General features: G+C 32.6%; 1 protein-coding gene across 13 annotated transcripts in view; it reads right to left on the reverse strand.

Moving 5' to 3' along the window:
- Positions 1–13: 13 nt before the first annotated feature.
- Positions 14–14,875, reverse strand: part of Bclaf1 (BCL2 associated transcription factor 1) — a 32,776-nt gene continuing 17,914 nt past the window's right edge. For 7 of the 13 annotated variants that reach the window (XM_063232992.1, XM_005003143.4, XM_063232991.1 and 4 more), the window contains 7 exons: positions 14,211–14,316; positions 13,039–13,123; positions 10,684–10,859; positions 9,414–9,591; positions 8,342–8,488; positions 2,678–2,890; positions 14–2,538 (listed from right to left, as the gene is read on the reverse strand). In XM_063232992.1, the coding sequence (XP_063089062.1) occupies positions 2,533–2,538; positions 2,678–2,890; positions 8,342–8,488; positions 9,414–9,591; positions 10,684–10,859; positions 13,039–13,123; positions 14,211–14,316 (911 nt within the window). In that variant the 3' untranslated portion in view covers positions 14–2,532. Of the gene's footprint in view, positions 2,539–2,677; positions 2,891–8,341; positions 8,489–9,413; positions 9,592–10,390; positions 10,554–10,683; positions 10,860–13,038; positions 13,124–14,210; positions 14,317–14,875 lie in introns of those variants that run through there. The other 6 variants (XM_063232994.1, XM_063232993.1, XM_063232988.1 and 3 more) reach the window with 5 other exon arrangements.

The following is a 14,875-nucleotide window of genomic DNA, read 5'->3' on the forward strand; positions in this document are numbered from 1 at the left end:
GCAAAAACGACTATTACCACTTATGACATTTTTATTGGCATATGACAATTTACAAGGGTCCCTGTTGCATTATACATCACACTGAGTAAGACTCGTTTAGCCATCTACATTCATTCTTATGGGTAATATTTTTTCTCAAATTATAATTTAATTCCCAACACTGATTTTAACTATGACAAAAAGGAACAAGGGCAATTCCTTGAAGCATATTGCAACTGAAAAAACTTTTTACTTTTTGTATTAAATTCCTAGGATGTTAAAAAGAATATACACCTAAGAACTGAGTCATGGCCTTATTAAATAGTTTTTATTTTTTCTGGAAATATCCTTTGGTTCGTCCTTATTTCCCTTCTCCAAGCAAAAGAAAGTCTGTTAATGCAAGTTATCAAACAGTTACTTCCTGGCACTTGTAAACAAATATCCTTACCAAAAGGAACCATTCAGCTTTTACAGCATGTCATAAAGGGTAGAGTTAAACTGATTAAAAAAATTACAAGACTACTTTTTATATTATTCTTGACTCTGAAAAAGAACATCCATAATGCCATTCTATTGCAGAGTTCTCACAATCACTCTATCCTACTATATTCTGATAGAATATGTTTTTCTCAACTTTAAAAATAACAGTAACCAAAATTAAAGCACTGCATCTGCACTTAAGTATAACCTGCCCACAGGACTTAAGTAGCTTTATTACCAACTCACTATTGAATGATTTCTTAGCAAATCCTCCTCCCTCTTTTGCCTTTTCAGTGAGGGGAAAAAAAACAAAAAACAAAGCAACACCAATTATAGACATACATAGAAATTCTGTGTCTAACCAAATAGTAACTGTTAAAAGCAATATGTATGCATATAAAACAGAATGGTATGAAAACTGTTGGGGAGGGATTCAACTATGTCGCTTTGAAATTTAAATAAGCATTATTCTGAATAAGAGTAGATTAGTATGCCCCAACTGACGCAAAACATTCTCCCTTTGACAAGTACCACTCTTCTGCTTTAGTATGTAATTTAAGAGATAAAGTAAAAGAAAATAATGCAATACTCAGGAACTTAGGCAACAAGTATCAAATATACTGACTTTCCTTTTAGTTTTGTTTAATTTCCAAAAGCTCTTAGCAAATGTTCATTGTGTAATCAAGGTGCTGTATGCATTGAAAAGCATCAAAAATGAAGATGAAAGAACCATACACTTCAGATCTTCAAAAGTTCACATTTATAGAATAAGCATTATCTTTAAATGCAAAAATATACAACTAATTCAGTTGTTGAATTAAAATGAAATGTGGTTATATAAACAGAGAGACTTAAATATGAAGTTTACTATTTCAGATTTTCATTCTTTTAAGAGCTACAAACATAAACATAAAAATGGTAATTCACATTTGAAAGAAAGAACCCGTGGAAAGAAAAACGAAATGCTATTTTACAAGCTGCAAGTAAAATAGGGGGAAGAGAAAAAAAGTTAGATCAATGCTACAACAAACTTCCTGCCAAAACCTTTTATTGATAATTATAACATAGTTACTAATGAACAATTATATGTCTATTTTTTTAATGGTTATACTACTAATTTTCAGCTACCCAAAAGCTCAAATAATATATAACCTATGAAATCAGGTACTGGACATATCAATTTATTCTGAAGGATAATCCTCTTCATACCAACATTTGTATTACAGATTTTTTCCTTTTCTTTCCTTCAATTCTAAAATATTCTGTGAGAATGGGATATTTTACTTGCTGTGTTTTTATAAATCAGTTTCTTCTCTTAAACAGCTACTAAGACCATGACTCAAGCTACCAAATGAGAACCAAAAGAGAACACTGAATTTTGAACTCAAATGCTCCCCAAGGATTGTTTTCATAGGCCACTGCTTGCTTTCATTAAAAATATCATTTTCTCAAACCTTTCAATCCAGCCTTTAACAGTTTGTACTTTTTGCTATTGGCAAAGCATCTTTTTTCTTATTTGCTGAAGTGTTAATCAAAGTAATAATTTATCAAAGTAGTAATTTTTGTGGTACACTTCAAAAATTAGTTGCCCTACAGAAGTAGTGTTCGAATGACGGTAAGATGTTAAACAGATGTATATAGTTAAAATAATTAGTGTGGTCACTATAAACAATTTCTGCTTACGGATTTGTATGTAGAGCTAACGTTTACTTCAGAATAAACATTAACAAACAGGGAAGGAAGAGAATCAGAACTTGACAGAGCTGTACTTGACCATATCTTATAGACAAAGCAGAATTACAATGCATGTAACAAAAACAGTAAAAGTATTTTTTAAAAGTTGAGTTACAAATATGGTACGTAACAATTTTCTACTGTATTTCAATACAATTTCAACATACAGTCTACTATTTTTCAAGATTTTTGAAGACTTAAAACAAAATTTCTACAGACTACTTGCAAACAGTAAAATTTAAGTAAAATGCTTACATTCTTATCTGAAAACAAAATTTAGGTTAAAAAAAAATGTTGGGTGCAAGTTCTGCTCTCTGTAGCAATCTTACTTCAGAGTTACTATTCCTAAAAGAGAAAGAAATTAAGTATTAATAGATGTCTAGGGTGAAAAGAAATCATAATTATGTTCCTAAAATTACTGGAAATTGCCATCCAAACTCATAACAAAGAAAATCTGTCAGAATCACAAGGTGAAATTTTCTACCTTTTCTTCTTTGCGTCTGTCCTTCTTGTCTTCATTATTTTCCATAGTCTCTTCTTCATCTTCAACGATTCCATCCCCTTGGTACTTGTCATGGGTCCATTTTGGACTGCTACCTGATTTTTTGAAATTAAAGCGCCCTCTGCCACGTTGGAAAGTACCACGACCTCTTCCTCTTTTGGCCCAATAATCCACACCATCATCTCTGTCATCGTGCTACACAAAGGTGAAAAGATAAAATAAAATCAGTAATATGTCTTTATTGTAAAGATGACTGCTTCTCTAATCATACATCATGTAATTTTCTGAAGACTGATTATAAGACTGGTAATTTTCTGTAACACAAAACTAATAAAACTAATTTTTCAACCAAAACATATTCCATTGTCAAAGAGAAAAATTACATCTTACTACTTAGAAACTCAAGCACCAAGCATTGCCCAATTATTTGGAGAACCTCAAATGCTAAATTACTACTCATTTTCAACATTCTTACTTTTCTGGTTTATGTAAATCCTACACTAAGTCTACCAGTTACTATGCTGCATGCCATTAGAAAACTTAATTTCCCCTAACAAAGTTAAAGTTGTGTCAAAAATGTCACAATACTACAATAATGTTCACAGAACAAAACAAGTGGTATGATTTATACCTAACACAAGCAGATTTTAAAATCCTACAATGTGGGTGATTTAAATCTAAATCAACAAAAATGTATCAATATTCTGGAATAGGATGTTTCAATGACACAGTTCCCTAATATAACTTAGTTACTTCCATCTTCACTAATCTAAGATTAAGTACTGCAGCTATCCTAACACCCATCTTCCAACGTAAATTTTTTGTTACTTAAAGCTGTAAAATTTCAAATTATGCTACTCTGAGATGGAGAGGTATTATTCAAAAACAAAGCAAAAAGTTAAAAGTCTTGTGGATGCAACTTAATACTAGAGCCCCCTCTACTAATTCACTCTTAAATTTCTATCCCACAAAATGAGAATCACAGTAAAATGGTATACCTCTTTAACAAAAGTGATCTGAAACTATCAAATGTATAAATTCAAATGAATCACTAAGAATTTAATTGTAAGCCCAGGATAACACTATTTTAAAATAGTATATCATTCAAAATAACCACAATTTCATTCTCATGGCATTAACACACCACCAACTCTGATAAGAGTTTGTGGAGATTTTTTGGTTTTGAGTACAAAGTAGTCCGTAAATTTGCAGGAAAATGCAAGTGATTTTGGAGTAAAGAAACTGCAGAAAAGGGTAACTTTGAGTGGTCTAAAAATTTACTTCCTCACTTTAATAAGGGGAGATACCTTTGAAGGAACACAAAAGACAGGCCAAAAAGTAACTAGCTTAGTATCTGGCAAGCAAGCACTGAATGGTAGTAACAATGTTTCCAGAGTGTATACTATATAGATATGGCATTGTTCCAAGTATTTTAATTGTACTTATTCATCTGATTCTCACCAACAACCTTCTGAAATACCACTTCTATACTTGTTTTCATTTAAAAATGAAGGCACAAAGAAATTAATGCCCCTTCTGACCATACCCACAGGACACATTTCCTAAGCATCTTAGTGACTAATCAATCCTGACAGACAGCAGAGTTAAAAATTGAAAAAGCAGTGACAAAGCTAGGCACCAGAGTTAAGCTAGTCATTATTTTCTTCTTTGGGTGATTTTTTTTTTTTTTTTTTTTTTTTTTTTTGAGACAGGGTCTTGCTACATTTACTTCAGCTAGCCTTGAACTATGTAGTTCAGGCAGGCCTCATGATATCATGATAATCCTGTCTCGGCCTTCAAGGTGGTGACATTACAGACACTTCTGTTACTATGCCTGGCTACTAGTCATCCCTTTTCGATGTACAATATCTGAAACTTGGTAAAGAAACATTCAGAAGAGGAGTGTATTTCAGCGGGTATCCCAGGTGCTATTTAGATTTTGTTTTGCCAGTACCGAGGATTAAACCCAGAGCCTTGCCCATGCTTGAGAAGTGTTCTACCACTGCAGTACAACCCAACCCTTTTCTAAAATTTTGAGAGAGGATTAAGTTCCCAGGCTGGCCTTCAAATTACCATCCTCCTGCCTTAGCCTCCCCATCAGGTGGAGTTTCAGACATGTACAACCCACACACAGCCTAAGTGAGATTTTTGATACCAAACATACTTTTTCTTAGTATTCTTACCTCTAAGATTTCAATTTCATTATAATTTTAGGAATTAAAATTATTTCAGATTTCAGACAAAAGCAAGGAAGTTAGATATACGTTAGCAAAGGAGTCTGTAATTAGAAGACCTTCCAAATCCTCATCTCTTTTTCCATAGGATAATCATGTTTCAAATGCCTACCAAAATGCCTGATCTGACCACACCCCACACACACACCTTGCCCACCCACCAAGGGTCTCTCCCTTGCAACACATCAACTAAACACAGAAAACCTGTGTACTTCAGTATTTCCTTATTTGCTTCTATTCTTCATACTCAACCCTCCAATGGAATTTCAGGTTCCCTGATTATTGAAAGCATTACCATATCTATGTATAAATTCAAGTTTTGGAATAGGAAATTTTACAAAAGAATACAATCGTATTTTCAAAATTCTACAGGCCAAAGCATAGGTTCAAATTCTCACCCCATCCTTACTAGCTACTAAAATTTTGAGATAGGGTTAAGTTCCCAGGCTAGCCTTCAAATTACCATCCTCCTGCCTATAATTTGTAGTTTTGTTTTTTGTTTTTTTTTTTTTAATCTGCAAAAACAGCCCTCTGGGTTTAGCTCAATAGTTTAAGCACTTCCCTGGTAGCACAAGGTCGTGAGTTCGATTCCCAGTTAAACAAAAAAAAAGCTAAAGCCCAGCCTGAGCCATTGAGTGATTTAACAGCCCTCAAACCCAAAAGGACTGTATAAGTCCTAAACACATGTAAAACATTCAAAACAGTATGTGCTCTCTCATACATAATGCTCACTAAATATTAGCTCTTTATTATTAGGTACACATTAATGTTTCATCAACATGGGCAAACTTCTTTTTTTCTTTATTTTTTTTTTTAGTCTTTTTGAGACAGGGTCCTCACTATGCAGTTCAGGCTGGCCTTGAGCTCACTTTGTAGCCCAGGTTGGTCTTAAACTCGCAACAGTCCTCCTGCCTCAGCCTCCCAAGTGCTGGGTTTACATGCATGAGCCACCACACTCAGCAACATGGGCAAACTTCTGTACTGATTGATTATACTAACAGAAGCCAAGGAATATTTGGTTTTGAATCTCATTTTTTTCTGAATTTTCTTTATATTTCTATTCTCAACACTGTCTGGAAAGTCATCTTTACATAAGATGCAGAAGATTTTAAGTTCTATATTCACATAAAATCCAAAGTTGCCATTTCAATGGCTCATTGAAACAAAGTAACTTTCAGAAATTACTTATAAGGAAAAAAATTTATTAACATGCTAGTTTTACTTAATATTATAGTGAACATCACTGCGTGATACATGCATAGGTACATTTTATATACCAACCAGAATTTGGAAACATAGCTCAAAATAGCAACATGTAAAATATTATTGCTGCTTAAAAGTAAATTAACTTACTAATAGTACTGTCTAATTATAAGTCAACCCAATATAAACATGTCTCAATTTAAGGTAAAATCTATGATAGCAGATTGTCAAAGAATGCTGAAGGACTGAATTACGCTTTCTATAAATTGTTAAAAGTGCTAAGTATTATATAACTGTTCACTTCTTATTCTGTCTTAACTTTCTCACTTCAACTACCTGTCTGGCATTTTAATGTTATTTCTAAACCCAACTTAAAACGCTGGTCTTTTAATTTTTTCTTTTCTACTAGGTGATCTTGTCCTGGCTTTAGCAGTGACCAACATGATGGTTCCTGAGTTTTTGGTCTAAATCTGCATTATTAACTCTCTAGCCTCTGCTTGATTTCTTCTAGTCACTTTAAATTCAACCAGTACACAACAGAATTTTAGTACCTTCCTCCATCTTCATCTATTATTTCCTAGAATAGATTTTAACTTCTCTACAGCTCCCATCTAGATTTCCTATTAAATCCCTTCCTTGACCTACCGAAACCCCACTAGATGGTCTCCGGGTCCCTATAAATGCTATTTTTTTCTCAAATTAGCCCATTAGCTCAGGTTGACTCAGTACCTCCTCCAATCTTCTGACAACTGTGCATTTTCTGCACCCCCAATTAAAACAACACTTAAGAATTACGGCTTTTCACAATTGACTCCTGCTGCTTCCCAAATTTATACCAGCTATGTAACCACTTGAGTAATAGAGTTCTCTATCTTATGCTGTTTCACCCTTCTTGCCATCTGTAACACACACCTATGTTTCACGTATCCAAGATTCAAATTTCACACTCTTTTCCAAAAGTCCAGTTTCTTCCTTTAGGAAAGCACTATCTACATTCACAGAGTTTCTCTTATGACCAGTCTAAGCCAACAAGTGGAATACCTCTCACAACTGTCTTTACATTCCTAGTACCTAGCATAAATATTAGCCTATTAATTTATAAATTCTGAAATCAGAAATAGATTTTTAAACTTCCCTATACCTGAATCAAATACTTTTACCTTCTAGGTTATTAACTCAAACAGCTTAACATTTTCGCTTCTGAGAAGTATAAATTGAGCAACATAATAAAGTAATGCCTTTTATAAAAATTTATGTAACTTTTTCAAACTCCAGGGGGTCTTTAATCCACCATAAAAGTAAATGGAAGTTAATTTTTGAAGAGTATTTTATTCATTTTTCCAAACAAAACAATCACTTCAGAATGCAACTTTCTAATCTAAATAAGCAAATGTGCCATAAACATTCAGGTTTACTCTAGTATATGCATAAAGTCAAATGACAAAATCTTCTAAATCTACTTCTATTTTCTTACTTGCTATCATTAACTTATTTTCAACCTAATCTCTAAAACATGTCTGCCTTGAAAAGCTGTGAAAAAAATAAACACCTCTTGGTAATAGTTTTGGTATTTAGCTTTGTCTCTATAATGTAAAACATCCCTAACAAACTATAGAAAATCATCCTTTATCTAGAAATCATTCGGAACCTACCATCTCTAGCTTTATATCCCAGGAAAACAACTTCAGAAGGAAAAGCATACCATCACAAGGAAACAGCATACAGTGAGCCCTGCAACATTTTTAAGCATAATTTTGTGTCTTCCTTCTATTCAAATGAAATCTAAGGGTTTTCTTGAGACCTTCTATTATCAGTATTATGAAAAATGTTTGTCTATCATTTAGAAAACAGCCGTGATGATAGAAGGAATATCTTAATGACAAGTTTCTACAATTATCACTGTCTTACAGACAGCTATCAAACATATGTTAAGCTTAACTAGAATATAATGTTCTCTCAAAATACGGCCATATCAGGTTATTTTTAGTCTAGTCTAAGCCCACACATGATGTCAAAAAAGTATTATATAAATAAAACTGAAGGGACCAACATTTTTCAAAACTCCAAAATCTCTGAGTAATGATTAAAAAGGTCTCCCCACGTTATGGTGAAAACCACCTTATAGTGGATTATCTGTACTCAAATGTAGTTACCTAACATGCTTTGAAATTTAATGCAAACCACATAAATACAGATTTCTAACACCCACCAAGAAGTACTTCTTGCTCTTTGGGGTATATTCTGGATCCCATTCCTCTTCCTTCGGTCTCTTTTGAAAAGTAGTATTTGAGTTGTTTGGACCAGTATTTGTCCCAGCAAAAACTCCTCTGGCTCTTCCTCTGCCTCTAATTCGAAACTGATTAACATTAACAGAGTTGTTTAGTAATACAATCAAAGGTATTTAGTTACATGCAAACACTAATTTTACTGCAGTAACAAAACAAAAATATATATGCCCTCGTGTCCTACCTAAATCTCAATTTTATAGCCACTGAGAGCAATAAGGACGGCCATTTTACACCACAGGCAAAAAAATTTCTGTCTACTCAAAAGCTGACTAGGTTAATCTTAGAACATGTGGTGCCAAAACAAAGTACAAAGTTGAGTAGGTTAACAAAAAAATAATCAAGTTTTCCCCCTTTTCCAAGCCAAAAGAATAATCTAATTATTTTGAATTATCACAGGAGCCCCAAGTATTCAACCATATCTACTATCACATGAGAAAAGCTCTTTTTTCCAACTGACCTAATTAATAAACTCTACACCAATACCCAACTACTTATAACTCAAGCTAGGAATCAAAGTAGAAACTAAAGAGCCAAAAAGATGTAGTACTATGAAATCATTAAATAGCTATAGCAACTTTACAGAAACAAAGATAGTGGGTATTAGGCAAAATAAAAAGGGAAGTTATGGTCTGTAGGACTGATATAAACAAGGACTTGAAGAAAACACGCAAAAAATGAAAATAGTTACAATACAGACAAATAAGAATTTTAATGTTTTAGACAGCTTTTCCAACTGATTAAAGAAATAGATCAATTTCTCTTACTCTTGGATCTTTACAGACTACGACATTGCTCTGAAAATATGCAGACACTTTAAGACTTATTAATGAAGGCAATACTTCAAAGACATTTTCATTTTTCCAAGACTAATTCTAATGTTAAGAATACTAACTTGCATAACAGATAATCTCTAAATCATATTTGAATTTCCCTATGTAACTACTCTTAAGGTAAAAACCTATCAAATGATCAAAGATAGTTTTAATCACTTACGAAGGTTCCTCTTGGTCTGCTAACTCCTGCAAAGCCAGAATATTCTTTCAGTTCATGGTGGGTTTTAAATTCTTCTTCTCTTTCCTTCTTACTCTCCTTTTCTTCTCGAGAACTGGGAGAAGAAGGTGATGCTGAAGAGGACGAAGATCTAGAATGATCTTGCTCTCTTTTATGTTTACTGCAAAATAAAACAAAAAAGTTCTATTTTTAAAAACATAAAGAACCCTGCTGAGTCTTATAATAAGAGGGATATTTTTTAAGTCAAAAACTATCCCCTATTAAGATTACATATATAAAAAATGGGTGTTAAATTTTGACACAGTCTGTTTTCATTCTCCTTCAAAGTCTGTTTTACATCACTATCATAAAACATGCTACAGCCTGCCAGTTATAAGATAGTAATCTGTAAACTTCAAGAATAAGATTCAGTTCATCAACATTTTAATTAACTTATAAACTCTTTTTGTTATTTTAATGAAAGGAAAAGAACAGTAGGAAAAAGAATTTCAAAAGGCCAAGTTTCAAAATAACTGCAGTTTGTAACACACTGGGTGAGAACAGTTTGTATGATTTGGGCCATAATACCACTATAGAAAAATGCAAACCATATGATGTTACAAATACCAGTCATAAATTTAGAAACACAAGTAAAATCCACCATTTACCTAATGAACACCAAGAGAAACGATTATCTATAGTACTTTGTATTCCTTTTATTTATTTGACTCTATGATAATCAAATTTACATGATTCTAATATAAAACTCGAAAAGGTCATACCTGCAATAACTCTTACCACTGCTAAAAGTATCCATGGAAACATTATTTTGAAAAACTAACACACATGGCTATTTCTAGGCCTTCCTCCCCCCATTTTTCCCATGTTAAACCACTAGATAATCAGTTTAAAATTCTTGTACTCTGGGTGTTATGAGTTGAAAAAGTGCGGAATCAAGCATAACGAACCAAAGTTCTTACACAAACTGTTTCTAGAAATGCACTGCATTGAAGTCCAACCTCCTGATGTAGCCTGGATAATAGGACACATTAATTTGTCATTTTTTTTTTCAGTGTTAGCTTGCTATTCCAAAGTTTTTGTCCTCATCCACCATAAGCCGTGTAAAAGACAAATACATTTTTGCTGTAAAACAAATAATTTTAATTGTTTAAATTTAAACATTCGATTACACAATCAAAATTGAAAGCAATTAAGCTGACAATTATTATGGCTAATTAGAAGCTAAAACCTAACAGACAATTTTCAAAATTACCTGTCATCTTTGTAAGATTTGTATTCCTTGTAATCTTTTGGAGTTTTTTCCTGCTTTCTTGATCCACTGGATTCCCTGGAGCCCTTGGAATCCCCCCGTTCTTTACTTCTTTCTTTTCTACGGCGATCAATGTCATGCCGAAGATCAGCAGAATCACACCTTAGTTTTTTATCTCCCTATAAAAGACATGTAAAATACAGATCTCAGAGAAGAAACAGAAAAGATACAAAGTGAAATTTATGCCAATTTCTAAATTGGCATTTTAGTATCAGAAAAGTAGATCAAATACTATACTCCCATCATCCTTAGTTTAGGTACCCAAATATTTTCACTAAGTATTTCTGTACAAGTGAAGTGAGATTGGAGAAGTTATTAAAAACTTTATTATCTTAAAAACTTTAGTTTTTATTCAAAGCAATGCATAAATTTTTGTATGGTAAAATGTTAACATTTTTCCACTCAAAACATCCTTATTAACTATCTCTCATCCATTCTAATTGGTTTTTTAAAATAACTGAACAATGGTAAAAGTTGTAATCTATACTGGGGCTATAAATGTCTGCCTAAAATGATAAAGGATTCTAAAATAATGGTTCTCATTAACTAAGCCTCGTTATCATCACCTTCTTCCCAAATAAGTTGACAAACCCAATTTAAAAAAAAAAAAAAAAAAAAACACTTCAAAAGAATTCTGTAATTTCCATAACATGCAAATGGAATATGATTAATGAAACCAATTGAGGTTGGACAAGGGTTGAAACAATGCCAGAAAGGTATTATTCGCAATCCTGGACTCAGTATCTTGGGCCATATACTGCCCTTTGTCAATTCAGGTATTGCAACGGACATTAGTTTAACTGGGTCACAATTCACCTCCTTCTTGTTCCATTGCTTTTTCAAATACTACATAATTTAGGAAGATGGAAAGAGGCATCTAGGAATGAAGAGAAATTATACATCAGTAAGATGCTAAGCAATGTGGACATCCTTGCTAGTATTCAACAACATGAAGTACTTATTCTGGGAAGTCTAGCTATAATATTCATCGGCATTCATAAAACTGAAAGAAAAAAGTATCTCTCTAAAAGATCTGTTCCTAAGATAATAAAGAAAAAAATCTAATCAACAGCATAAAAAAACTTCCTATTCACGTAGGTTAGGTCCACAAATAACAAAGTGAAACTACTTTATAATGGCCTACTACATATACAATTAAATAGTAACACGTTATTCATTCTGCTGATAGAAAAGGAAAAAAGTGTCACATCATCTTGCTCACCTATCAGTTTATACTACTGTCTTGCACACTGAAATCTGGTATATGAGGAAATATTCACTGTCAGAGCACAAGGACTGATTGAATTATTGTGAAAACAAAATTAACACTGAACCCAAGGTACTGAAGTTATAAATTACAAAAAAAAGTCACTTCTCAAACTGTTTTACCAAATCAGAAAAATCGTTTTTTATACACTACATTCCAGACCCAGTTAGTAGCATACCCTATTAAAAAAAAAGAAAAAAAAAACTTGCATATACTATCACTGTTAAAGTTTCTTATAGTATTAATATTTCAAATAACCCAAGTATTCTACAACTATATAAAACAGATGTATTCTTGTATTATAAAATCAAAATTCAACTTAAATTTTCCTAAATATAAAGAATACTTCCTGATGGCCAAAATTAGAATCAAGTACTACTTCCCAAGGTTCTCTAGTATTTTCAAAACAGACAGTTGTTCCAATCCTACCTTCTTTGCATATTTTTACTACCAAATACTGTTTGGCCTATCATATATGCTAGTCTACTTAGTAAATATCAACTGTGAATTATCAAAATATATGAAGAATCCCCGGAATGCCATTCTCAACAAGACCTTTCCCATGTCTCTAATATAAAGGTCAATCCATGGATATTACAATAGTGAACAACTTTTTCTTCCAAAGTTTCAGTGGTAAACCAGTTGTCAGAATGGTAATTCCTTAACCCATATCTCAAGTGTCCAAAGATACAGGGACAAATTCTGGCTCATCCATCTTACTTCAAAACTACATAGGAGCCATAATAGAATTTATATATTCAACTTTACAATCTTCCTTTGTCTACCTATAAACTACATTTTCTTAGGATCAATGTTTACGATGAAGCATTTTAAAAAACTAATATTGGTTTAACACATTACAGTGTCATCTTTATTTCCACTAGGGAAAAACACTATGCACAATGCCGAAGTATTAAGTGTTTACAAGTTAAAAACAGAAAATGTCCATGAACTGCTTAAGAGAACTCCATTTATTACAACTTCATTTAAACTCAACTCAGAATGGAAAAAAAAGAAACTTAAAAACATACCTTCTGATTTTCTTCTTTAAAAACTCTCTCCTCTCCTGCTAATCGGGTATGCTTCCTCAGGGCACTTGGAGAGATGTCAATTCTCCTTAACGTAAAATAAAGGATTTTGTAGTCATGTTTGTATTAACTTTATGGTTCAAAAGATTACACAAGATTTCCAGTTTTCGTGAGATACCAGTTATTTCACTCCCAACCTAGTAATTTCTCTCTTAATCAACTAATTTAACATAGTACATCTATCAATTCCTAAGACAATTTTAAAATAAAAATTTCCATTAACAATGACTTAAAATGCTTCAGAAATCCACAAAACATTTTAGTCAGCAAAAATACTATTTTGACTGAATACTGATTTAAGAGCTGATCAACATGTGATTTTAAATAGCAGTATCTTCTTCCTGAACACATATCAATTACTAGCTTCTAAAGTGCACATCTAGTGCATTTTTTATTTTATTGTGCACCTTTAAGTATCATCAACTACAAACTGTCAATGGTTTTTTTGGTCAGTCACTACCAAAACAATACCAACTGAGTAGTACATATTGAGTGAAGATACTTTATAACCAGTATGACTAATTGTTAACACTATCCTGCAAATCAGATAATCTATTATTTTTATTCTGCAGATAAAAAACTGATATCCAATAATTAAATCACATTTCTGATAATGCAATTAAGTGACAGAGCCAGAACTACTGAGAAGTGACAGAGAAAAAACATAATTGTCTTGACTTAAGCATTTGTGCTTTTGTCATGGAAGATTTTACCTCTCACCAAGTTTTTAATTTTTGTGGCACTTGCAGTTGAAGCCAAGGTTTAAAGCATGCTAGGCAAGCATTCTACCACTAAGTTACACTTCTAGCCAAAACCAGGCATTATTTTACAAACTTATTAAATTCAAGGATTATTCTAGGTCACCATTCCCTTTCCTCTCAAAAAAACCCCCAACTTTAAACCCCATATTGCAAAGTGGTTAAGAGTATTTTAAATTCTAATGATAAGTTTAGATCAAGTGAGCTATAAACCTTTTAAAACTTGAAAATACATTTTTCAAATATAAATAAAGAAGAAAACTGGTTTACCTGTTAGTATACTTCTTGTATAAATCTTGTTTAAAGTTTCTTCCTATCATAACATTTTTATTTGAAAATTTGGTACACTACACATACCTGTGTATCTCAGGGCTCTTTTGCCGGGTACTATGTTCTTCAGTGGCTTTCTGATACGAAGTGAAACGCTCGTTTAGGGTCACTGCAGGTGATTTGAAGTATTGCTCTGTTGATTTAGGAGAAATACTGCCGAGTTAGGAATCTTTACTTTAAGAGGGGATTTTCAATTGTGACAGAAGGGCATGTAGCAGGTGAGAAGAAAATAAATACTCAAGGAACCTAGCAGAAGAGAATCAAGTGTTACAAAAAAACTCCTACCCTTTCCTTATTAACTTCCTGTATCTCAACAAGTGATCTCAAAGTTCCTCACAGGTCCATCAGTAGTACATATAATCCACGAACAACTGTATGGTAAATCAATACTCTAACTCCATTCTAATGCACTACTTCCTCAACAAAAAAACAATTAACACATGGATGCCTTATCCCTTGCCAATTGATAAATGAAGGAAGCTGCTTCAAGTAATCATTTACAGAAAACAAAATATATACAAATTACTATAAAGATGGACTGAGAAAAACAATTACTTCATCAAGAACTATATTGACATATCAAAAGAAATCACTTTAAGTAAAAAAAAGAAATGAACATAGCCAACTGGAAAAATATATTTAAATCAATTAATATTCACTAATTACTCCAAAACTCTGGCATCTTGGCAAAC

The sequence above is a fragment of the Cavia porcellus genome, unplaced genomic scaffold, assembly GCF_034190915.1.
Source record: "Cavia porcellus strain 051 isolate PalLab524CR breed Dunkin Hartley unplaced genomic scaffold, mCavPor4.1 scaffold_22, whole genome shotgun sequence".
Lineage (NCBI taxonomy): Eukaryota > Metazoa > Chordata > Mammalia > Rodentia > Caviidae > Cavia > Cavia porcellus.